Here is a 25,772-nt window from a genome sequence, read left to right on the forward strand (position 1 = left end):
CGTGAAGTTGGGAGCATCAGTTGAACGTGAAATAACGAGATTCAATGGCTGATTTTTGTTGGGCTGGACTTCCTAGAGCATAACAGGGTTGGTATAGGTGATTGGATCGAATAAATTGGGTTAGATCGACCGGGAGAAGGAAACAGAGGTGTTGTGGTCACGGATTGCTGTTGGAGTATTTTTTTCGACAATTCAGGGAGATTAAAGGCTAGAAAAGCTTCCCCAACATTCGTAGTTATCTAATAAAGAGTTTGGAAGTATTGGGAGAGGTCAAATACGCGTGAAGAGAGTTTGGCAGGAAGAAAACTCCGAAACTTACTGTAGAGATAAACCAAGATTTTGGGGGAGATTTAATCGAGCTGTGGCCTATAAAAGGAGAGGGGATAAGTCATATAAGGGGGACGAATCCTTTCAGAGAAGTTTAGAACAACAGAAAGCTCCAGAGATCGAGTTGCAGGAAAATACCGTATTCTACTGCTGCTGCTGAAGAGGAAGAACATGAAGAACATTGACGCACAAGCAACTGTCGCAGAAAACTATCGTTGTTTCACAGCAGAACCTATGTGTCGTTCATCACAGCGGTTGCATTAGGCCTTTAACTACTATTTCGCCCTGTAACAGTGATTCTGCAACACCAATACACTGTTGCAAAAATTCTGTGTTATTACTTTTCACTCTTTTAATCATCTTTTGAGCAAGAAACACATATTTTGAGACCATGATTAATATGAGGAGCTAAAACCCATTGCTGAGGCGATAGAGGAAGCTATTTTTCCAACAAAAAGTGGTATATTCTATTTTATCTTTTTATTTGCAATAATTATATGATTATTTGTCTTGAACTATTATTGAATATGATTTTCGTTTGAGTGACTGTGATTTATTTTGATGGAGTATGCTTAGTTTTAAGACTTTTGATGCTTCATACTTGGTATTTACAATTATTACTTTTGAAAATCTACTTGTTGCAATATTTTAGAATCAAATTAAACGAGAAAATTGCATAAATATAAGTATTGGTTTAATCACTTTGAACTTGGAAAATAGTGGAATCTTAGCCTCAGTGTTTCTTTTAATATTGATATCATCTTTGATTGAGTTTGCTATAATTTTTAGTAAGTTTTCTATTTTAATATTAGAATTTAAGTCTAATTAATATCCTTCACAAGTCTGAGAATCGAACCAGTTTTACCACTATCTACAAATCACATCACATGGTGGGGCCAAGGGTTTGGCATGCCATTGGCGCATGGTGCGGATAACATGGTTGGGGCAAGGCAAGGTGCGGTTGACTTGGCATGGTGGGGCTAAGGGTTTGGCATGCCATTGGCGCATGGTGCGGCTAGCATGGTTGGCATGCCTTGGCGCGGAGATGTGGCCAACATGGTTTTCCATTGGAACAGTGGTGCGGCTGGCATGGTTAGCATGCCTTGGCGTGGAGATGCGGCTGGCATGGTTTTCCATTGGCACAGTGGTGCGGCTGGCATGCCTTGGCGTGGAGATGTGGCTGGCATGGTTTGCCATTGGTACAGTGGTGCGACTGGCATGGTTGGCATGCCTTGGCGTGGAGATGTGGCTGGCATGGTTTGCCATTGGCACAGTGGTGCGGCTGGCATGGTTGGCATGCATTGGCGCGGAGATGTGGCTGGCATGGTTTGCCATTGGCACAGTGGTGCTGCTGACATGGTTGGCATGCCTTGGCGCGGAGATGCAGCTGACATGGTTTGTCATTGGCACAGTTGTGCGGCTGGCATGGTTGGCATGCCTTGGCGCGGAGATGTGGTTGGAATGGTTTGCCATTGGCACAGTGGTGCGGCTGGCATGGTTGGCACGCCTTGGCGCGGTAGCATGAGAATTAGGGTTTGGCATAGATGATCTCGGTCAATGCTAAGGGTTCTGCCGTGGAACATGACACATAAAAAAAAGGGTACCCTGGTAATTCTTATGTAGGCATGCTGATCGATTCAATAAATATTCTAATGGTCATAGTGACGTCATGTCAGTTGTACGGTTTTACGATTTTAACCCTAAGCTAAAAACCACCATCAATATTAAGTCTCCTGCTTAGCTCGGAACAGGAGCATTGTTGCGAGGTAAGCATAAGATGGTGACGGGCAATGACAAAAATCGAAACGACAAGTCGTGGAAAGATTGTCAGGAAGGTCCGACTAACCTTTTTCGAGAGGTAAGGAGAGTCCATGATCCTCGTGTTTGGCGTCCTTGCGTATATTCTATTCATGGTGTATACCGTGAAGTGGTGAGACGAAGATCGTCGGCTTAGTCTGGCTATGCATCACCTTGGTTAGGTTAGGGAACATCATGACGCTGGCTTGGCGAGTTGTCGGTGTTGGTGCGGCAAGTCATGGCGCGGACGGCTTGGCATGGTGGGGCCAAGGCAATGACGCAGTTTGGTGAGGCAAAGCATGCGGACGGCCATGTGGGGCCAAGGCATGGCGCGATCCTGGCGAGGCAAGCATGGTGGACGGCTTGGCGTGGTGGGGCCAAGGCAATGACGAAGTTTGGTGAGGCAAAGCATGCGCGGACGGCTTGGAATGGGGCGGTCCTGGTGAGGCAAGCATGGCGGACGGCTTGGCGTGGTGGGGCCAAGGCAATGGCGCGGACGGTCTTGGCATGGTGATTGGTCTTCGCGGGCCTGGTTGCCTCCTTTCCTTACTTGACTCAAATAGGAAGTCCTTTCCTTATTCAAACCCCCAAGTATCACGAAGGAGGGCCGACCTCTCCTTTTACTTCACACCTATATATTTTTTTTATTCTGACCATGTGGTAACAGTAAAGCGGACGAGCGAATCCCAGGTATGTCTTCCAACACTTCCTCTTTAACTTGTTTTTCTTGTTTTTCTTGTTTTTTTTGTGTGTTAGTGCAAACCCTAGCTGTAGACGTACCTTTTCTTGAACTTGTAGAAATGTTGTCCTTCTGCGTTGGTATGAATCCTAGCCGTAGGTATGCTTTGCACGAACTTGTAGTAACATTTAGGCGCGAATACCGTAGTGATGTTGGCCGCCTCAATTACCGTGCAAAGTAGGCATGCATGAGCTGGTAATTGTCATTCCCTTCCCGCGAAAACCTAGCTTCTAGGGTTTACTCCTTTTTCCTGGTGTGACCATGTGTATGGTTCCCGTGGTGGGGCGCGCCTCCTCGTCCGGGCGCAAATTTCCCGCTGCAGGGTATGGTCTTGGCATGAAGAGGTGATGCGGGGTCTGTCAGTCCGTATTTCTTTGCCTATGCGCATTATGACTTTGAAAAAAATTGTCTTGCGTCCAGGATGGATCTCCTGTGTCTGATAAAATAATTTCCATGCACTTTCCGTAATAATTTCTCTTCGTATTGTTCCATTGTAGTTATTTCGAACGTGGAAGTAGCGTGGGAGAATTTTCGTTAGGATGTCATTTGAGAAAAGTTCTGCCGTACCGAAAGATGTTGGCCATTCCAAGCCAAACATAGATGATGAGTTCTTTACAACATACGCCACGATTAGGAGAAATCATCCCAAGTATGTGTCGATTCTTCTGACTGGTCCGGAAAGTGAAGGAGAGGCCCGTTCGGTTCGGCCAGGAGGTGTAATAAGGTTTTGTCTTCAGAGGAAAGAGTATCATGCTTCTCCTATTGAATTTAAAATATTTGTGAGTCTGTTGCGTCCCTTTGAGAAATGGATGAGACTCACGATGAGCCAGGAATGTGTAAAAGCGAGTTTGACCAAGGCGCGGATCATTGATGCTGTCGCGGATTCCGCAGTGCTTCAAATTAGGAAAGATATTCCAGGCTTGGTTGCTTTTATTTCCATATGGTGTCCAGACACTCACACGTCCATATGCAGGTGGGGTGAAATGAACATCTCCTTAGAGAGCGTGGCCGTGTTGCTGAACCTTCCTGTAATAGGAAACCTCGATGTCAAATTGTCTGCAGATGAAGAATAAATGTGCACCGCTCTGGTTGCGAAATCAAAAGGATTCGTTCGGAAATAAAACGAGACGAGGTGCTTCTATGGATGGTGGGTGTCTCAGTGGTTTCTCGATGGGTTGGAGCCGAATCAGAAGAATAATACGCTTCATGTGGCGGCGTTCTTAGCTCTTTGGTTATCTAGAGATATTTTTGATGACGGCTCGGGTAAGAAGGAGATAATACAAGAACTTATCAAGTTTGCCATAAAATTGGCAAAAGGTGTCGTTCTCCCTATTGGCGGCTTGTTTCTTGGTTGTCTGCACACACACTTGGATCAGCTGGTCGCGGACATGTGCGCTTCAAATGGTTACATGAAAGTGGATTCGTATATTCATGACGCCTTTCTCCAAGCGTGGCTGTGGGAGCACTTCGAAAGGTATGCTCCAAAACCGTTGGCCGTACTTCCCGAGTCTTGGGGTGGCTCTAGGATACTGCGCTGGTCGAATAGGCGCCCAAAGATTGGTTCGAACCTGGTTGGATTCCTTGACAACTCGTACACGGTCAATTTTCGTCCATGGGCTCCGGTGCATGCATCCATAACTCAGATCAGTACCTTTGCTCCTGCTCCGAGCATGTCTTTTTCTTCTGATAAAGAGGATATGAGTGTTGGAGAGATGGTGTTCATGCGAAGTTGCACACCCGGTTATGTGTCGTCTTTCTTTCGAGGATCTTGCAAAGCAGTCTCTTACAATATCGATAGGGTGGCTCGGCATATGGGTTTTGACCAAGGGGTCCCACTTGTTGGTCAGCCGGTTGTTCCAGAAGTCTCGTTGCCAACTGTTCTCGATGCTACTGTTCTTGTGTTGGGTAAAAGTCTCCCTTTCCTGCTTGCGGAACGAAATCCATCAACAACCTCCAAATATAACATATTTTGGCAGGATGAGTTTCTCGTTTTCCATGGATTCGTGAATGATGTGGTAGAAAACCGTCGCGGTAATCCTTCTCCTGCGGTTTTAGCGGAGCATCCACTACTGAGGGATCCTTCTTCGCCCAAGCGAAAATCCGTTAGCCCGAGTGCAGATAGTCCCCAAGTGAAGGAGCGAAGATCTAAAAGCCGTGCAGATGGTTCCCAGTCAGTTTCGACATCCCTACCGACTTTCAGTTCGTCCAATACGCGGGTACGTGTGATTTTCCTCTTGACTTTAATTGGATCGTGTATATCCTTGTTTCTTTCCTGAGTACCCGTCTTTGTATCTTTCCTAGGGTCTCAGCAGCGTAAACGCCTTTACCAAACTTGCAAGTAGTCAGAAAACATCGCTTCTCGAGACGGAGGGTGGTGGTGCTGAGCCTATCCGTGGCGATGGGGAACCCGAGAAGGATGAAAGCTCAGAGTTTAGTGATGGTTTCTGCTGATTTCGGTAATTTCGGGCGTATGGGTGAGAAACGAGTCTAAGCCGTAAACAATGTACTGCAAGGGAGTACTTTATATTCGAGAGATCAATCTGTACGAAGCCGGCCTAAACCAAGAAATGGCCGTTCCAGACTTGCTTCAGTCACAAAGAGGAGGAGAAGGGTTGGTTTTGGGGAGGGAAGCGAAGAGAGTGTTGAGACCAGAATAGTTGATTATAGAAGAGTAGTTGTTTTGTGACTTGTATCAGAAAGTGGGAAGCTAACAGATGGGAAAGCTAGCAAACGTTTTCTGAGTGTTGTATGCTCCTGACCAGAACTTTTTGTTCGGTGGAAATAGGTAATGCCTATTTATACAAGTCGAAGTGAAACGTACTTCGGTCTCATGGAAAACGGGTGAGTAAATGGGAGGAGGTGGTAACCGGTAACGCTTGGAATTGATGTTCCATAAAAGAAAGCATTTCACCGTTACTCCCTGTATTTACTAACCGCCTCATCCTTATGACACTTTCTTATAACGAGCGTAGTGTACGCCGCACGCTGTAAACCGCCAAACCAATACCCAATGAGCATCGCCCAGTTTGTGAGATGTGTTGATGTCTCGAGTGTTTTCGTGGAAAACGTGTAGCATGTTGTTGTTTTCTGGCAAGTTGAGCTTGGGAGACTTGCCGGCTCGGTGGTGACCTTCAACGGTCGAGATTTTGCATCTTAAGAGGAAGGTAGCAGTTGATTATTGCAACCTTTTGTTTGGTATCCAGTGGCATTAAAGTATGATCAGTATGGCTTTAATGTGGCCCAGTTTAGGCGTGGACAAAAGTTAGGGTTTTGGCTTTGTTTAGGCGCGACCAAACTAGGGCCAAAGGTTGCCATGCGTTAGCTGGTAACCTTGGACGGCTAAGATCTGCATCTTAGATGAAAAAGTGGCCGATGATTGTTGCAGGCCTTCGTTTTGGTAGCCGTATAGGGAAGGCCGGCATGGTATGGAGCGGCAAGGTGATTGGCATGCCATTGGCGCAGTTTGGCGTCGCCAAAACTAGGGTTTTGGGCCAAAGGTTACCATGCGTTGTTTGGAGACCTTGGACGGCTAGGATTTGCATCTAGGATGGAAGGGTGGCCGTTAATAGTCGCACGCCTTCGTTTTGGTGGCCGCATGGGGAAGGCCGGAATGGTATGGCGCGGCAAGGTGGTTGGCATGCCATTGACACATGTGGCATGGCATGCCTTGGCGCGGTTTGGCGTGGCCAAAACTAGGGTTTTGGGCCAAAGGTTACCATGAATTTTTTGGCGACCTTGGATGGCTAGGATTTGTATCCAGGATGGAAGGGTGGCCGTTGATCGTCGCACGCCTTCGTTTTCGTAGCCGCATAGGGAAGGCTGGCATGGTATGGTGCGGCGAGGTAGTTGCCATGCTATTGACACATGTGGCATGGCATGCCTTGGCGCGGTTTGGCGTGGCCAAAACTAGGGTTTTGGGACAAAGGTTACCATGTGTTGTTTGGCGACCTTGGACGGCTAGGATTTGCATCTAGGAAGGAAGGGTAGCCGTTGATCGTCGCACGCCTTCGTTTTGGTAGCTGCATAGGGAAGGCTGGCATGGTGTGGCACAACAAGGTGGTTGGAATGCCATTGGCACATGTGGCATGGCATGCCTTGGCGCGGTTTGGCGTGGCCAAAACTAGGGTTTTGGGACAAAGGTTACCATGCGTTGTTTGGCGACCTTGGACGGCTAGGATTTGCATCCAGGATGGAAGGGTGGCCGTTGATCGTTGCACGCCTTCGTTTTGGTAGCCGCATAGGGAAGGACGGCATTGTATGGTGCGGCAAGGTGGTTGGCATGCCATTGGCACATGTGGCATGGCATGCCTTGGCGCGGTTTGGCGTGGCCAAAACTAGGGTTTTGGGCCAAAGGTTACCATGCGTTGTTTGGCGACCTTGGACGGCTTGGATTTGCATCCAGGATGGAAGGGTGGTCGTTGATCGTCGCACGCCTTCGTTTTGGTAGCCGTATAGGGAAGGCCGGCATGGTGGGGCCAAGGCCAATGGCGCGGATGGCTTGGCATAGTGGGGCCAAGGGTTTGGTACAGACGGCTTGGCATGGTGGGGCCAAGGGTTTGGCATGCCATTGGCGCATGGTGCGGCTATCATGGTTGGGGCCAAGGAAAGGCGCGTTTGGCTTGGCATGGTGGGGCCAAGGGTTTGGCATGCCATTGGCGCATGGTGCAGCTAGCATGGTTGGGGCCAAGGCAAGGTGCGGTTGGCTTGGCATGGTGGGGCCAAGTGTTTGGCATGCCATTGGCGCATGGTGCGACTAGCATGTTGGCATGCCTTGGTGTGGAGATGTGGCTGGCATGGTTTGCCATTGGCACAGTGGTGCGGCTGGCATGGTTGGCATGCCTTGGCGTGGAGATGTGGATGTCATGGTTTTCCATTGGCATAGTGGTGCGGCTGGCATGCCTTGGCGCGGAGATGTGGCTGGCATGGTTTGCCATTGGCACAGTGGTGCGGCTGGCATGGTTGGCATGCCTTGGAGCGGAGATGTGGCTGGCATGGTTTTCCATTGGCACAGTGGTGCGGCTGGCATGGTTGGCACGCCTTGGCATGGTAGCATGAGAATTAGGGTTTGGCATAGATGATGTCGGTCAATGTTAAGGTTCTGCCGTGGAACATGACACATAAAAAAAGGGTACCCTGGTAATTCTTACGTAGGAATGCTAATCGATTCAATAAATGTTCTAATGGTCATAGTGACGTCATGTCAGTTGTACGCTTTTACGATTTTAACCCTAAGCTGAAAACCACCATCAACAATAGTCTTCAGATCAGGGTTTGCAATCAATGTTACCTTGGTACAAAGTATTCAATATTCACCGTTAGATGAAAACCTGATTAGATTCAAGCTAATATCTTTCAACCGTTAGATCGAGCTTAGCTTGTTATACACAAATGAAATGTACCATCATTTAGCTAAAGGTAACCGTACCTATAAGTGTACACTTAGTTGGTTCAACAATAGTTAACCAATGGTTAGCCGTATGATCACTTTCATATCAAACTTATTCATCTTTATCATAACTAGTTCAAATGACTCAAATGAAACTAGTTAGAGAGCTGTTCAATTGTTTATATTCTCATAGAAGTATAAAAGACACAACTGAATAAAAATCGATTTTGATTCACTCGAATCATTTCATGAACATTATAGCCACGGTTTACAAAATATTGCATTCCTTATTATATAAATGTATTAGTTCACGAACAAACCGATTTTAGAACATATCCTACTTAAGAATGCAAACGGGTACGCATACCTAAGTAGCCGGACTAAGTTTGGTTACGCCAGTACGCGTACGGGTACGCATACCATTTTAAACTTCTAAACTCCAGCAGAAATTCACGAAACTTGAACTTCCGCCAGTACGCGTACGGGTACACATACTTAGTTCCCGGACTTCCAACAACCAACCAGTACGCGTACGGGTACGCATACCATGGTTCCCGGTTTTGAACTTTACACGGATGTGAATACACACTATGTTTATATCCAATCATGGTTATATGTTCTAAACCCTCATTTCAATCATTGAAACATTCTTGGAAAACGACAATAGCTGTCTCACACAAACTATTAGCTTCAAAGAAATTTTCAAGTGACCAGATGATCAATACGAAACATTCTGAGTCTACATCAAATGACTGTCTCACACAAATCATGTAAGATGTTACAAGGCGATTTTCACATGATCATCTTTTGACTTTCGTCAAGAATAAACGATGAACTTGGTTAAAGCGAAAGCTTACCAACACATATTTCGAGAAATAGATAAGCGAGAAAAACTCAGCTCGAAGTACCAAATGTGTGTAATTGAAGTCTATATAGCAATACGACTTTTTGTCTCAAATAGGAGATAAAGTAGATAGACTTATGAGTGATAGATGAGTTCAAGTCTCCACATACCTTTTGTTGATGAAGTTCCACAAGTTCCCTTGAGTAGTTCTTCGTCTTCATTCGATGAACGCCGTAAAGTCTAAAGCTCAACTACAATCATTATCCTAATCCGAGACTTAGCTATAAGTAGACTAGAAATCAAGACTTATAGTTTTGGCAACTAAACTTGACAAACAAGCTTGAGATAGCAACGCTTGCGAGTTCGACCGAGCAGTGCTCTAACAATGATGAATTTATCTGCAACCTTATTTCTTTCGCTGTGTTCTCTACACTCATGTAAATTCTCTATTGCCCTTCTAAGACTTCCTAATACCTTTTATATATACAACAACCCAAATCTCGACAATAGCTCCAAAATAATCTTCTTTACTCCCTCTGCCAATTCACAGAGATTTTATTCTCCTTTCCTCATATGCTACGAGTATATGAGCTGTCAAGACTCTCCTAATCGATATAATATATACCAGAGAATAAAATATTTCCCAATTAACACGTATCTTCCAAATAGAGGAAAGAAAACCCGATAGTTCACACCTCCCTTTATGGTGGAGATAAAGAACGAAACTTTTTTTTATCAACTTTCAACCATTACCAGCCATGTTTTAGCGTAACGCCCATCCAAAACTACGAAAAAATCTCCCAAAATCAATACAAAAAAATATGCAGGTTCAAAGTTGCACTTTCCCGCTAAAAATCTGTGAAGAAGGTGAGCTCCCATATACGAAATGGACCCCCCTTTAGCACTGGAGTGCCCTTATCCAAAAAGAGGGTGCCTTTAGCAATTCTCATGAGTGCATTTATCATTTTTTCCGTCAATTTCTCCACAAAAGTCTATTTCCCAGAAACGCCTACAAACACCCAGAATAACACAATAGGTATAAAATCGAGCACTATCAATAAAGAGAATTGAGACAAATCAGACATAAAAATGTGTCTATCAATTTTTTCTTTATAATATTCATCATAATACTAAAGTAATATGATATTTTCTCAGTAAATAGAATGTCAAAAAATATGACTAAATAGAATAGTCAATCTACACATACTTTTGTTGATGAAGTTTTCGTAGATGTCTTCGTTGTTCTTAAGTCTACAATCTTCAAGGTCGATTGGTGAGTCTGATACTCAACTACCATGCTCTACTCCTAGTATGAGATTGACCTTAGTAGACTATAAATCAAGATATAGTTTTGATCAACTAAATTTGAAAACAATCTTAACATACCAAAACTTGTGAGTTTGACCGAGAAATGCATTAACATCATCATCATTGTCACCAATTGGGTTGTTAGATGTCGATTGTTGTTTTATATCTCTTTGTAGCTTATCAAAATCCATTTTCCATATTTTTTTTTGTTGGTTCATTATTGTAGTGTCCATATCAAGATTCTTATGCTTGTAATAGTCGTAGAAAAATTTTATCTTGAGAAAGCCGACCTTCTTGTTACAACTCCTTTTATTGAAATTTCGGTCAATCGTTCTTTATTTATCGACGGTTTTTTGATGATCTATAAACTCCCCCATGTTAAAAACTTCAGGGTTTGCTTCTCCTTGAGATAATTTTCTCGCCAATCTTGCATTGTTTCTTCCTATTTTTTTTTCTTCTTCTTATTAACAACATTTAGATTTAAGTTGACATTTGTGTTTATTGTGGTATCTGGTGAAGAAAATGGATTAGGTTAACCAGGTTAAGTTGATTGTGAATTTGATATTGAAAGCGAAGAAGTATATGTGATCTTTCAGGTACTTGTTGGTTATTTTCTAACAGCTTTGGATTATATTTGGACAACACTTTTAAAATATGATAACAATTTTTGAACTCTTACCGTTTTTGTGTTACCAAGCCGCACAACACTTTCTTTATACATCAGCATCAACATCACAACTCTCTCGGCTTCAAACAACTTGCATTACTGCAACAACATATAAGGCTACTTCCCTATTGATTACAACGAAGCGATTTGGCAACCTTTTCCATCACAATTATCTATGATCATGGTTTGTTCATGATATATATTTCGCACATGGTGTTATCTTGTTGTTATGCACCGTCGATACTATCTTGTGTAAAATAAACATAACTTTGGAAAATATATTATCTTCAGTAACAATAAATCTTGTACCCAAACTTTGTTACTTCATCCATATTGAAATTGAAACTTCGATTGACAAGCCATATTACAAAAAAAATTGAAAATGGTAAAATATAAAGAAGATGTGAACGAAAATAGTGTGTTTTTTTTTAGATTAGGAGAAATGTGAGTGAGAGATTGAGAAATCATAGAAGATGTGTGACTTGAAATGAGGTAGAAATTTAGTCTTTATAGGGGATGGATTTGTGAACATTAGATGCTAAATCAATATGAACATAGATCCGAGCGACGAAGACATAGTTGCTAGCGATGAAAACATGATCGAGCTATATAAATACTATTGAGCGATGGTGTGTTTATCGCTCGGTAGAGTCTATACCACGACGGGCTAAGTGGAAAATACACCACTTATCCGGTTATGTTTGTCAGTTCTCCATACTCATAATGGGTGCAAAAGTGACGAATCTTCTCTTTTACCTAGTGCTAGGAGCCGAATTTATAAACTTAGAAATATGGCGCCATTCCAACAGAATCCTCAATTTTGAATCTCAATTAAACTTTACATGTCCTATCTAACTGAAAATGAAGAATAATCAACATTGTTCAATATACTCAATTAACAAGTTGATGGTCAATTTAGATTCTGTTATGGCATGAGATTCTTGGGGTCGATTTAGAGTAATTAAGTTGTATGATGTACATATATGTAATAAGTTATGAGTATCGAGACGGATTATCGACTAAGATGGAGATAAAATTGAAACAAGATATTAAAGTGGTTTGGCACTAATGACCTACGTCCACAGAGAAACCTCGTACGGTGAATTAGATTATTGATCTCTAGAGTTTGATGATTCTGAGATACTTATACAATTACATCACTCTTATTTATAGAGTGACAAACATTCCTAAACCTAATTAAGAAGATAATGTAAAAATCTTGAAATCTTTGACTCGGTAAATATTTAAGAAACTATAAAGCTTACAAGGAATATTCTTATATTTCAATCTTCAATTATCTTCTGCACATATATTGTATGGACACTTCGGTAGTCTTCTATTTACGGTCACCTTGACTTCTTTTACATGTGTTATATTCTAATACTCACCCGCAAGTTGGACACGTAGAGAAACATAGTCCGCAACTCGAATAATTAACAAAAACCCCAAGGTAGGAAGACGTTGCCGATGATGTATATAATAACAACAACATCACTTTAATTTAGTAATAATTGGAGCAGTACGTCGCTGAACCTGAGCATGAAAGTGAGTGTTTTCGGGATAAAAGTTGTTGAAAAGCTTGCACGTAGATGTAACACCTTCCAAACCCCATAGGCTAGAAGAAGAAATACCCAGTAAATTAATAAAGATGCCACCAACATTGTACGATATTTCTTGTTGTGGTCCATATCAAAACATGTTGATCCAGAAATGAATAGCTTAATTAAAGCATGGACTTCAGCCTTATAACTTTTCATAGGAACAAATGATGAACTTCTAACATAGATTCGTATATGAGAACTGATTTCAGATATGAAAGATGATATTGACGTAAGTAAGAGAGGAATTTCTGAGATGAAATGGAAAGAAATATGTTTTGTAAAACAATAATCTTGTTCAGGAGATATTTCGAAATTATGAAACCAGAATAATAGCAGGATGAACCGACTAGTTGACCATGAGTATTGTTAGAGCAATACTCGGCGAACTCGCAAGTTTTGCAATCTCAAGCTTGTTATCAAAGTTAGATACACAAAACTATATCTTGATTTCTAGTCTAATTAAGTCAATTCTCGGACTAAGACTAGAGTTTGGTAGTTGAGCATCAGGCATCATTGAGTAACCCTTGAAGATTGAAGACTGAATATGAAATGAAAACATTTGGAGAACTTCATCAACAAAGAGGTATGTGAAGACTGGACCATTCAATTTACTCACAAGTATTACCATTCTATCTGTATAAGACTATGTTGTATGACTTCTCATAAATTCAATATTGCAAAGAAGAAATTTCAAGTCAAGCTTGTCTTGTTAAACATCTTGAATATGATTGAAGCAATGGATGTTCATAGGTCCTTAACAATCTTAGTTCTAAACAATTTATTGTTCAAGAATATGTTTGTGGATCATTTGAAAACTGCCCAAACAATTATATTTATATCTATGGCAATTGAGAATGTTTCAAAAATCAAAAAGAAAGTTTTCAGAATTACTGAAATTTGGACTCAGGGTAGGTACACATACCTAGGTAGCACGTGTACCATGGATATCTGAAGTTCCAGAATATAAGTAGGTACTCATACCGGTATGCGTACCATGGTGTTATAAATTCGTGAATAGGGGAGGTACACATACCTAGTACGCGTATCTCAAGGGACGTAGATCGTGAATAACCTTAGGGTACGTATACCCATTACACATCCCTTGTCCATCTGAGTTCATGAACTGGTTCATAAGTACGTGTATCCTTTTTCATACCAACCCAGTACGAATTTAGCATTGCTACAACTTTGTGGACCATAGTGTATATTCTTCTATGTAATGCAAAGACAAAATTCTCAAATGCTTGCATGAAATCTTACCAAGAGTTTCATCTAAACAGAGAAAGTGTTTGATTGAATCTCAAGTTATCTTAGCTTGAATTCTAAGCAACCCTAATCTTGAAAGTCTATAAATAAATAGACTCAATCAACTAGGAAATTTAATCCCTGACACAACCGCGTCTTATTTATTTGCTAGGGTCGTCCTCTATGAACCTAGGTTTATCCGAGAAACATTATTAGGTTTACGACTTAAAGACTTCACTTAGGGATTCGTGAAGCCAGGTCTCACTATCTTTACCTTGATAGTTCGTATATCGTGATCTTGTTCTTTCTGTTATCCAAATTTTAGTAATCTTTTTAGGAATGAGATAGATAGAACTCGCAAAGTCTTCTTCATCTCAGACTTTTTGATTCCTCAAGATAGATATTCTTGAGAAGTGGTTAATAATCCAAGCTTCTCATGTAACTGAGTGTACGTGTTCCATATAGAGAAATAAAATAGTCTTACCTGTTAGAGGCATATTAGTATCATTTATTCACTTAGGCTGAAGCAACTCTTAGGTTGTAAACGACGTCAGCAAAGGGAATTAATTGCGTAGAGCCTTGCGAGGTTCAAGAGACATAAGGATTATGACATCTGAATTTCTTGAAGGGTGAATTCAGTCTCAACTAAATTCCAGTATGAAGTTTGATAGCACGCTAGTGTCTGTAGCGGCTTAATACAGTTCGGTGTTCAAATCTGGACGAGGCCCCGAGGTTTTTCTGCAGGTGCATTTTTCCTTGTTAACAAAACTTCTGGTGTCTTGTGTTTTTCCTTTTCCGTGTTATTTTGTTTTATCTTTATAATAAGATCAACACAAGTAGTACATAATCACTCTTAGTAGATAAGTCCATGTTAATTGTGATCAATTACGAGACTCGTTCTTGCAGAATTCGTATCTTGAAAGATTGATAACATGTTTCATACTTGGTAGGATGCAAATTCAATTATTTGGATACGACTAGATTGATATTGGATATTGATTTTTGAGATCGTCCAAGTACTCTTCTATACAATCAGGTTTCAGACTTTATTGTCTTGACTTTTTGATTGCGAAGAGAAAGAGATATAAACTTCATATACATACTATCAAGGATCTTTAAGTACGTATACTTGCAATTGTATTAGGTTTGTCCATACAAGTTTCCGAATGCAAAAGTTGGTGGTGTACTTGGTACCTTCTCCTTTTCAAATACAAAGATTTTATTCCGGAGCCAAACTTAAATTCACGAAAATCACAGTATAAACAATATATTCAGAAAGCATGATAATAAGAAAAGAAAATGTATTTTCGATTGATTTCCGGAGATGCTGAAAATATTTGCAGTTAAGTAGATTACCGAATTGATAAGATATTCTGAAAACCAGGAAGTTAATGTTCCCGAATTAACGAATTGAATTTCATAAAAGATATTTTTTTTTAGAAAATATGCTACCAGAAAAATATATGATAATAGATAACCATGAACATTCTCTTCTATCATCACATTTAATGAGCATGAAGACGTAAAACTATGAAAATGAGTTTGATTATAAGAAATAACATATTAAATTGAATCCATTTAACAACTGATTAAAGAGAAATGAGAAAGGACATCTTCTAAGGATGCCGAGATAGATAGAGAATTGTTGGTATGAATAAAAACTATCATATTCCAACAAGCCAATAACGAGATTCAGAGAATAACAAGGTTATTAAGACTCTACTGGAAAAGAACACAATAGGGTTAGCTAAGAAAGCAAAATACCTCTGATGTATAAAGTTAACTAAACAAAGGCCAAATTTTCATTTTTTTTTCACCTTAATCCATTGAATAATTTTTGTAGAGATCATGAGAATCAACCACGAGTAGAGAAGAATGTAACACGTGTGCAAGAAGTTCAAGTGATCATGAAGAGAAGACAACCGAAGTATCCGTACAATATACGTGCAAAGAAGATAATTAAGACTGCAAGATAAAAATATTCCTTGTAATCTTTCTAGCTTTTAATCTCGTCAAAGATGTCAAGATTTTGGTATTATCTTCTTAATTAGTTTTAGGAATGTTTATCACTCTATAAATAAGAGTTCAATGTAATTGTAAATCTATCCAAGTATTATGTAATTCTGCAGATCAATATAGTTGCACCCTACGCGACGTATGGATGCAGGCGTTGGTGCCGAACCACATTAAAATATTTGTCACGGTTTAGTTTCTCTTTGGTCTATGATTCCTCGATACTCATAGTATAATATGGTACCAAAGCAGACTATTTTTGACGAGTCGTTTGACCGCATTTTTACTCCGCGTCACCCGATTAAATGTCCACGTGTTAGACCCAACGAGGATACACGTGAGGGGGCGTGTTAAGCTCAATCTCATATTGTATGTGTTATCTACGATCCTGCGGTTTAGAAGCCTTGGGAAACCCTAACCTCACAAGCAGGTTTCCAAGGCTAGTTAGGCCCATGGACTTCGATAATATGTCCCCGCCCTTTTGTGCTGGTGGCGCCTATTGGGTATTTAAGTGCAGTTGGTTATCAGGATCGCCGGATGTTCGGGTGATAAATAAATAAAAAACGGGTAGCTAGTTCAGCTGGTCATCCCCCTTCCTCAAAGGTTTGATGTGTTCTAGGAAGTCCCAGGTTCGAGTTCCCGATGGCGCAATATTACAGAATTTAACATGGAAAATAGTATAGTTAGCTTGCCCCTCTTGCGATATAATCAGCCCGCTTCGATTCTTTTGGCTTCGATTCTTTTGGCTGGTTCCTCAAGAAGCTCGCTGGTAGACTAGCATGACAACCTGTTCAACTAATGTAACAGTAGTACGTTGTTGGAGCTGAGCTTGTTGAGCTTCTAACTAGCTTCTTGTAATACTCTGTATCCAATAATGATTATATATAAATAAATAAATAAACTTTTAGTTCAATATCAAATAGTGTCATGGTTCATTTAACTTGGTGCCTCCTGTCATATATTATGCCGTTTGTGGCTTGTCTTGTCACTCTTGTTTTTCCTTCTTTATACCTGTTCCTGGGCGAAGAGTCTAGCAATCCAAATATATATAATAAGTTGTTCATTTCATTTCTACTTAACCAAAGATTTGATTTTGACTTTTTCTTTGTTGACATCACACACTCTAAAATAAGCATCCACAAACAGATTTACCTGCAGCACATAACTGTTCTTGGCAAATCAAGATTCAACATTTCTGTACAAAAATCTGTCATCTCTCTCTTTCTCTAGATCTCTGTATTGTGTGCCTACTGATCACTCTCTCTCAATAATATGTTCATGCCCAAGGTGGATTCATCGTTAATTTTTATCATTTTTTTTCCTCTTTCTGTTTAGCTAATTAATCATGAAAACTTGATTTGGTTGTTTATTGAATTCCCCTCTCTGTCTCTCAGATCTCTCTAACTATCATCACGTTTTGCATGGTCTGGTTGCTTAAATTGGATTGATATATATATTTCAGGGTGCTGCTGGTTGTTGTACGACAAAAGCAGTATTGGTGACAGTCTACGTCGTTAGGCCAACTATTGCAAGGAGAAATTCTTCACCGCAGCGTAGATTATTTCATAATCGTAATAGTCAATTGTTTCAGAACCGTCATCGCATTAAACAAGCTGCAATACATCATCAACTTCATCATTATCCTAATAATAAAAGTATAAGTGGTGGTGCAGTCGCTAGAAGAAAAGGTCAAGGAGGAGGAGGAAATGGCTACGATAGGAAGGCCGAGCTTCTCAAATATTCTCATCGCTTACGTGAGTCAGCTAAATCAACGGCATCCACTCCCGTACTACTTACTTCCCCCACTCCGTTGCAAATTCCAACTAAGGTAAAATAAATTCATTTCTCTTCTTTTGTGTTAAATCCTGTATAGGGTTATGCATTGTTAATGATGACAAATTTGATGCTAATTTTTAAAACAAATTCTTTGTAGAGTAAGCCAGTTGGAGGTGATAACACGCGCAGATTTTCAGGATTTCCTACTTGTTTTGGCAAGTGGGAGATTTTCTTCAATGCAAGCTTCTTCAATTATTCACTAACAAGTTTTAATAGGAGCAAGAGTATAGTGAGAAGGAAGAAGAATAGGAAACGCAGACGACTGCCCGGATCAACTAAGCTAAAAACTGCGAGAGTACAAAAGAAATGTGCTGCTTTACTTTCCAAGTTGTTTTCGAGGATCCGGTTATGTAGGTAAATTAAGCATTTACCTGATAAATATATATAGCTAGCTAGCGCCATGCATCGAATATATGAGAAAATGACAGTGCTTTAGTTTCCATAAACTATAGAACTTAGATCTTTTCTTGCAACCTTTTACCATTTGGGAAATTTGATACCGGCATATATGAAATTATATTACCAAGTTCCAATTGAAAGGTGTTTGGTTTCATTTTCTTCCTAGCAGCTTTTACTAGTTACTAAACATGAAGATAATAAAAGATGGCGGTAAAACTTACTTGTAATATCATCAAGAAACCACCAAGAGCAAGTTTATTGGAAATCCTAGCTACTGAATGAATAGTGTCATTTCAAGTGAAAAACAAATAAATATGAGAAGATACAACTCAAAAGCTCAAACCTAACATCAAACATCAGAAATCCTACATAAAAGTAACCTCTACCTAATAATAATGTTGATGATGGTTGACAAAAACCATGTCTGCAAGAGGTACTGAATATTAAGACTTAATGGTACTTGTTACGTAAATAGATAATGGGACTCGGACTTCATGTTTCCTGTCTCCAGTAAGTACCAACTCCCCAAATGTATATGAATTTGTTGCTTCTTTTGCCTCTAGCATGATTGTGAGAACTCTAGACTTGTTTGGTCGAATAATGAAAGCTTGAGGAGTAACAGTGACAGTAACACCCATAGGCTCCGTAACATGTACTTCATACAGTTCAGTTCCATTGTCGACATTCGTTACTTTCCGAATAACCCTCCTTGAACCAACCAGATTCGAAACCGTCACACTTGCTGTGTTCAAATCTGAGCACCACCTTCTTTTCTTTGTAGGGCACCCAACACCAACTGCTCGTCTTACCGACTCATCGTCCACACCAGGAACGGAGCAAAGGAATTGTATGTAATTTTTGAACTTAGTGTTGAAAACCAGTCCTGGGTCGATAGCTTTAGAAGGATTTATTGCACCAGCACCGTAATCGAATGGTGTCGCGGGAGTAAGTTGGTTCAATTGTTGAGCTAAAATTGGTGCACCGAAGTGGTCTGTTCTGTTTGCTGTTGTCATCATAGCGGACGTGATTGCTGATGGACTCCATGTTGGGTGTTTCTGTTTGATTAAGGCAGCAACACCTGCTATATGAGGAGTAGCCATGCTTGTACCAGATACAAGGGCGAAAAATTTCCCTGCACAAGCAATAGTACACATTTGTCAGTTGGGATTCGAAGTGTAACCATGGGAGCCTTGTACTCATGCCTATAGTTCGGAATTCAAACTACCGTCTTACCTCTAATATGGTGATCTCCTTCGCTGTTAGGGCTCCAAGCAGCCCATATTGATGATCCAGGAGCCATGACATTAGGCTTAAGAACATCTGCAGTTTGTAACAATGCGTTGTTCACATCGGGTCCTCTAGATGAATAAGATGCCACAATTGGTGCCTGTGCAGTATAACTTGCTACTCTTCCATCTAAAATCCTAGCTGTTGCAGTAAATGCCATTACATGTCCAAGCCTGTTTCGAATGGTTTGAGAGTTGTAGTACTCCCAAAGAGCCTAACATAGAAAAAGGGGGTTAAATCGCGAATCAAATGGAGCAACAACCAATACTTTTTTTAGATATTATCAGTAACATTTTTGTTTTGCGAAATGCTCACTATACTTACAGATGAGGCTTGCATATTGCTCAACACAATTCCAGGTACACGTAAGGTAGTTGTAGTACCTCGAACTTGCTCAGAACCAAGGTCAGGGTCCATTGTAATTATAAAGCCAGCAGCTCCGATTTTCTGCATGGTATCGGCAATAGCTGCGATACTTGCTGATTCGAATTCAAAGTCGAATGTGTATGTGCAGATAATTAACTTCCCTCGGGCCAAAGATGGAATGAATGGCTCAGGATGTTGACAGTTCTCTATTGTTATAAAACTTGCGTTCCTGGTAGTTACATCTGCCGCTGCAGCTATCGGATAATTTTGCATTCCCAAAGTAGGAGCTGAAAAAAGAGAAAAAACTGATTATGATAACCACCTAATCTACAACTTTAAAGATTCAGTATTTGAGCATTTACGTGAAAGCCCGGTGCCAGAGAAACTACGTCCATTGCCTAATTCAATTGAATTGTTATATTTTCGATCTATGATTGAGGCAGCAACACTTGTAATCCATGGACTGAAAGAGAGTATTGAAGAAGTAGAAGGACCGCCATTTCCAACTGCTTGAACAACCAAAACACCGGCTCTTGTAGCAAATAATAACTCCATCTCCAGTACATTTAAAAATGCAGCAGATCCTGGAGGAACACTTGAAGGTCCAATTGATAGACTAAGTATATCAACTCCATCTTCAACTGCCTGAAACCATTGACAAAGTTTCACAATTTTTTGCTGAAAAGATAAAATGAATTGTTATTCTGTAGTTTGCTTGTAAATTAGCAAATTACCTGGTCAACTGCAGCCATGACATCAGACATATAACCTCCAAACGTGTAGAGTGCTTTGTACACAGCAATCCTACAGATAAACATAGAGTTCTGATAAGAAAAGATCCTAACTACAACAGTTAATATATAAGAGGGCAATTGCGAATAGTTACTGTGCTCCAGGAGCCATGCCGCTTGCAGAACCGTAATTGAACCCATCAACTATAACTGGAGTACGAAAATTTCCCGCAGCAGTTGAAGCTGTGTGACTGTTAAATAAATTCGAAGTTCAATTGCTAGTGAATGTATACTATAAATCACCGTAGGAATATGTAAATGACACAAATTAAACATCCAAAATTCAACTTATACGACACCATTATCATAGTTTTTTAAATAACATGACTTGCCTTCCATGGCCATCAGCATCAAAAGGGGAAGCGAAATCACGAGATGCATTGAAGTCACCAGCTACTGTTGCTGCACGTGAAAAATATCGTGCACCAACAATCTTACCTGCACATGCTAATTGAGGAAATCCTTCTCCAATCTCACATTGTCCCTTGAACTTTTTGCTAGCACTACTGCTATTCGAATGGAAGCTTCCATTAGGATCATCTCCTGATGAAGATTGATCAACAAAACTAGGATGATTTGGGTTGATTCCGGTGTCAATAATGCCTATTACCACTCCTTTACCGGCATTTTGAGCACCTCCTAATATTGGCCAAACCTCAGAGGGGATTCCCAGAAAGTCAGGTGTACGTGTTGTCAGTTTCTTCATCTTGATATCCTCCTCGATTTTTCTAACTCCCCTTGCATTTCTTATAGCTTCAAGAACCTACAGTAGCAGAAGTTACTGTCAACATCCCACGGAAATTTAAAACATACATGACTTAAAAAAAACGCTATATGAAATGTGACACACGGTTTAACTAAATTGTATATACTCAAACGCTAGATCTTGAAGTATTACTGTCATTAAAGTATAAATCATATGATTTCAACTAAGAGTACTACAAACATGTGCTTTAAGCTAATTTTCTTGCAGATTTGTTACCTCATGGGAGGAAACGTGAATCGCGAACCCATTCTGAAGATGACTATAGCTATAGAGTTTCTTGTAGGAGCCCACTGGGAGGTGAGACTCCAAGAATAAGTCATGCCGGCTGATCATACTCTCTTTGTATAACCTGACATCTTCACTAGACCTACAGAACAATTACTATAGTAAATTGATGCAGAAAATTATATCAAAAAATGCATTTAGATGCAAGTAAAAATCGGATTAATTTTTTTTTCTTCAGTAATGCAACTAAGAAAAGTTTAGACCTCTTGAGGCTAGAATTCTTGGATATGAGAGAAATAACAGGTTCATCATCTTCCATCATAACCATGTAAACCTTGGCTCCTACTAAAAGTGAACCCCATATGTTGATGCTGAAAAAGATCAAGAAAATGGCTGTGTAGATGGAAGCCATTAATCAAAATGAAGGAACAATAACATAAGAATTTGTTTTTGTTCTGAAGGAATGGTTAAATATTATTATCATCAACTAGTACTTTATGCTGACAAGTATAGTAATTTAGGTTCATCCAAACTATAAGAGAGCAGGTAATTGGTTCATGCTTTACACACCCATCCATGTTTTTTCCATTTTCAAACCACTTCACAAATGGTTTATATTACATTTTCAAAAAATTCAAATTTTCAAACTCCCTCCAAGAAAAAGATTATTGCATTGACAGAAAACAAAATTTATATAGTCATTTTCTTTTTAAACTAATCACATATATAGAGAGCATTACTTACGGATGGCACTATATTTGCACGCCATCTTCTCTCCAGAGCAGCTTACACGCATAGTTTTTCTTTCTTTTTGGGTCGGTAAGGGTAAAGAATTTTGCGCCGGCGAGTTTCGAACTCAGGTCACTGTATCATCACCCATCACCAATGACTTTACCATTATACCAAAATGACTTTACCACTGTATCACAACGACACCTGCCAATTTGGTTATTTTCATTTTAAATTGATAAGGGAAATTCCAATGGCAACCATTGTTGTGTTGTGGACTGTCAACTATTATGACTGACGCACCAAAGGTATGGACCAAGTCAAAATAAACTTGACAACAGGTGATGTGAAAAAATATATGGATATACATCTTTTTAGACGATGATCACCGTATTTCATTAAAAATTACGTTAGGAAAATTCAGAGGGACAAAACTTGAACATAGAAAAATATGAGTACTTAGAACAATGATAGATACGCAAATGTTACCTAGTTAAAACTTTGTCTGGAAAAACTCAAAGGACAAAAAACCAACGTCAAGGATAATTTCTAGTTTTTGTGTATTTGATTTAGATATTTTTTAAATTTTTGTGCACTCATCTTTTTCAATTTTGTCAAACTTTGTCTTTTTCTATTTAATTAGGATTTTGTTAAAAGAGAGTTAGACATCTCGGGACATTTAATACATGGTACGAGAGATTACATTTTCGAAGAAGTGGTCATTCAAGGGAGATTATTATGAACTGTCAGTTGTTGTGGTTGACCCACTAAAGTTATAGACTAAGTCAAGATAAAATTGACAATAACTGATGTGGTAATCTTATAGATTTCATATCATGGTAGGTGATTCGTAAACGGACCTGTTACTTTTAAGACTGATCAATTTATCAGAATTATTATCAATTTTGTTTTGATTTAGTCCATAACTTTGGTGGATCAGCCACAATAGCTAACAATCCACAACATTCCTCTTTGGATGATCACCATTTCAAAAGATGTTGTCTTTTAAAAGGTTTACCAGAAAAACTCCAATAGGATATAAATGGACAAACGAAAAAATGTGCAATGCATCTATAGGATAAAAATATACAAACGAAAAAAGTGTAATACCTCAAGCTTTGCTGACCGTCGCTAACATGTTTCCTAGATTTCAGGAAAACCACAAGGGAAAAATCCGATTTAGGCTCCAAATTTCCATGTTTACAAAGTCCGTTAATTTCTAGTATGGAAAAACGGTGTGCAACAGATACCTGGCCTAAAAATTATAGTGTGACTATTCGGCCACCGATTCTGCTGGAAAAATCTATGAGATACATATATAGGCACATGTATCCCTTCAATGACTTATTAAGCATGTAAATTAAACTCTGTATATACCTACTCGGGGTTTCTTCTGTGGTGTGTGAAAACAGTGTATAACTACTCGTGCTGATAACATATTATCGTTTGATTATAAGCACATATTTAAGTGACATTAATAGTGCACCTATAATCAAACGACAATACAAACTACTCCCTAAAAATAATTTCTATTATGGGATGATGTAACCAAACCAAGAGTGGTATAGTTAAGAAGATTAGATTTGTTCGACTCCCTAAAGATATAAAATTAACCTTGAAAAGGAGAAGGTACTAAGTACACCACCAATTTTTCGTTCGGAAATCTGTATGGACAAAACCTAATACAATTTCAAGCTGACCAACTTAATGACCTTGATAATATGTATGTGCATTTTATATATCTATCTCTTCTCAAGCAGTACGTATAAACTAAGAATTCTGCGAACCTGATTGTTAAGAAGAGTACTTGGACGATATCAAAAATCAATATTCAATATCAATCTAGTCGTATCCAAATAATCAAATCGGAATTCTGTCAAGTAATAAACTTGTTATCTATCTTTCATGATACAAATTCTACAATAATTTGTGGACGTATATATACTAATACTGATATATACGTATATATGGACGATCACAAATATATGGACGTATATATACTAATACTGATATGTGCTACTTGTGTAAATCCTATTATAAAGATAAACAATATAATGTCGAAAGGGAAAAACACAAGACACCAGAAGTTTTGTTAACGAGGAAACCGCAACAGTAGAAAAACCTCGGGACCTCATCCAGATTTCAACATCAAACTGTATTAAGTCGCTACAAGTACTAGCATACTATCAGACTAGAATGTAGTTTAGACCGATTTCACCCTCTAAGCGATTCAGTTACAATCGCGCTCCTTCTCGCAAGGCTCTACGCAATTGATTCCCTTAACTGACATCCTTTACAACCTAAGTGAAGAATTTTGATACAAATCTGCCTCTAACATAAGCCTATTTGATTTTCCTTTTGATCAAAGATCAAGGCTTGGAAATCTGTTTGCAATAGACAAAGCTAACAAACCCCACAAATCCGGAACACTTGGACTCACTTAGATGAGAAGCCTGGGTTCTTTACCACCTCTCAAAAACAATATTAAACTTATCAATTAAGAATAGTTTTTAAATATTTATCTTGAGGAATCATAAAGTCTGAGACGAAGAGAACTTTGCGATTACTATATATCTTGCCTGATAGAGATTACGATAACCTCGATGCATGAAAAAGTGAGATCATGATACACGAACTATCAAGGTAAAAAATAATCGGGCCTGGCTTCACTAATCCCCAAAGCGAAATATTTTAGTCGTAAACTTAATAATGTTTCATAGAGGAAACTTAGGTCAATAAAGGATGACTCTAGCTATCAAATAGGACACAAAGTGTCGGGGATTTATTTTCCCATTTGAAAGATGTTAAAGCACCTCTCGGTCGAACTCGCAAGCGGTGCTATCTCAAGCTTGTTTGCCAAGTTTAGTTGTCAAAACTTTAAGTCTTGATTTCTAGTCTACTTATAGCTATGTCTCGGAGTAGGATAGAATGTGTAGTTGAGCTTTAGACTTCACGGCGTTCATCGATTGAAGACGAAGAACTATTAAGGGGATCTTGTGGAACTTCATCAACAAAAGGTATGTGGAGACTTAAACCCATTTATCACTCAGAAGTCTATTCTATTCTATCTCCTATTTAGACAAAGTCGTATAGATATATAGACTTTACATTATATGCACTTGACATTTCGAGCTGAGTTTAACTCGCTTATATCTTTCTTGAAATATGTGGTGGAAAGTCAAAAGACGATCATGTGAAAATCACCTGGTAACATCTTACATGATTTGTGTGAGATAATCATTTGATATAGACTGGGAATGTGAAAAGACGAGGGTACCCAGATATACCTCAATCTAAAAAATTTCCACCTGTAAGTCCTTTCTCCGAAAGTGATTGTCTATAGACTGAGTCGAGACAATACAACTAATCGGTTCACACTTTATGTCATCGTCTATGGATACGAGATCGAGACAATATGACAACAAGATAACTTGTGTGATTGACTA

General features: G+C 39.6%; 2 protein-coding genes across 2 annotated transcripts; one reads left to right on the forward strand and one right to left on the reverse strand.

The window, feature by feature from the left end:
- Positions 1 to 17,039: 17,039 nt before the first annotated feature.
- LOC113302579 lies at positions 17,040 to 18,261 on the forward strand. Its single transcript, XM_026551513.1, has 3 exons — positions 17,040 to 17,214; positions 17,390 to 17,755; positions 17,861 to 18,261. The coding sequence occupies exons 1-3, from the start codon at positions 17,200 to 17,202 to the stop codon at positions 18,119 to 18,121; spliced, it is 642 nt and encodes a 213-aa protein (XP_026407298.1). The 5' UTR covers positions 17,040 to 17,199; the 3' UTR covers positions 18,122 to 18,261.
- A 188-nt stretch (positions 18,262 to 18,449) lies between these two features.
- LOC113301357 (subtilisin-like protease SBT2.5) lies at positions 18,450 to 22,009 on the reverse strand. The gene is made up of 9 exons (XM_026550121.1): positions 21,861 to 22,009; positions 21,589 to 21,739; positions 20,939 to 21,369; positions 20,702 to 20,797; positions 20,550 to 20,619; positions 20,178 to 20,460; positions 19,774 to 20,102; positions 19,396 to 19,663; positions 18,450 to 19,294 (listed from the first exon to the last, which is right to left on the reverse strand). Exons 1-9 carry the CDS (start codon positions 22,007 to 22,009, stop codon positions 18,606 to 18,608), a joined length of 2,466 nt encoding a protein of 821 aa, XP_026405906.1. The 3' UTR covers positions 18,450 to 18,605.
- Positions 22,010 to 25,772: the final 3,763 nt, after the last annotated feature.

Source organism: Papaver somniferum, chromosome 8 (genome assembly GCF_003573695.1).
Source record: "Papaver somniferum cultivar HN1 chromosome 8, ASM357369v1, whole genome shotgun sequence".
NCBI lineage: Eukaryota > Viridiplantae > Streptophyta > Magnoliopsida > Ranunculales > Papaveraceae > Papaver > Papaver somniferum.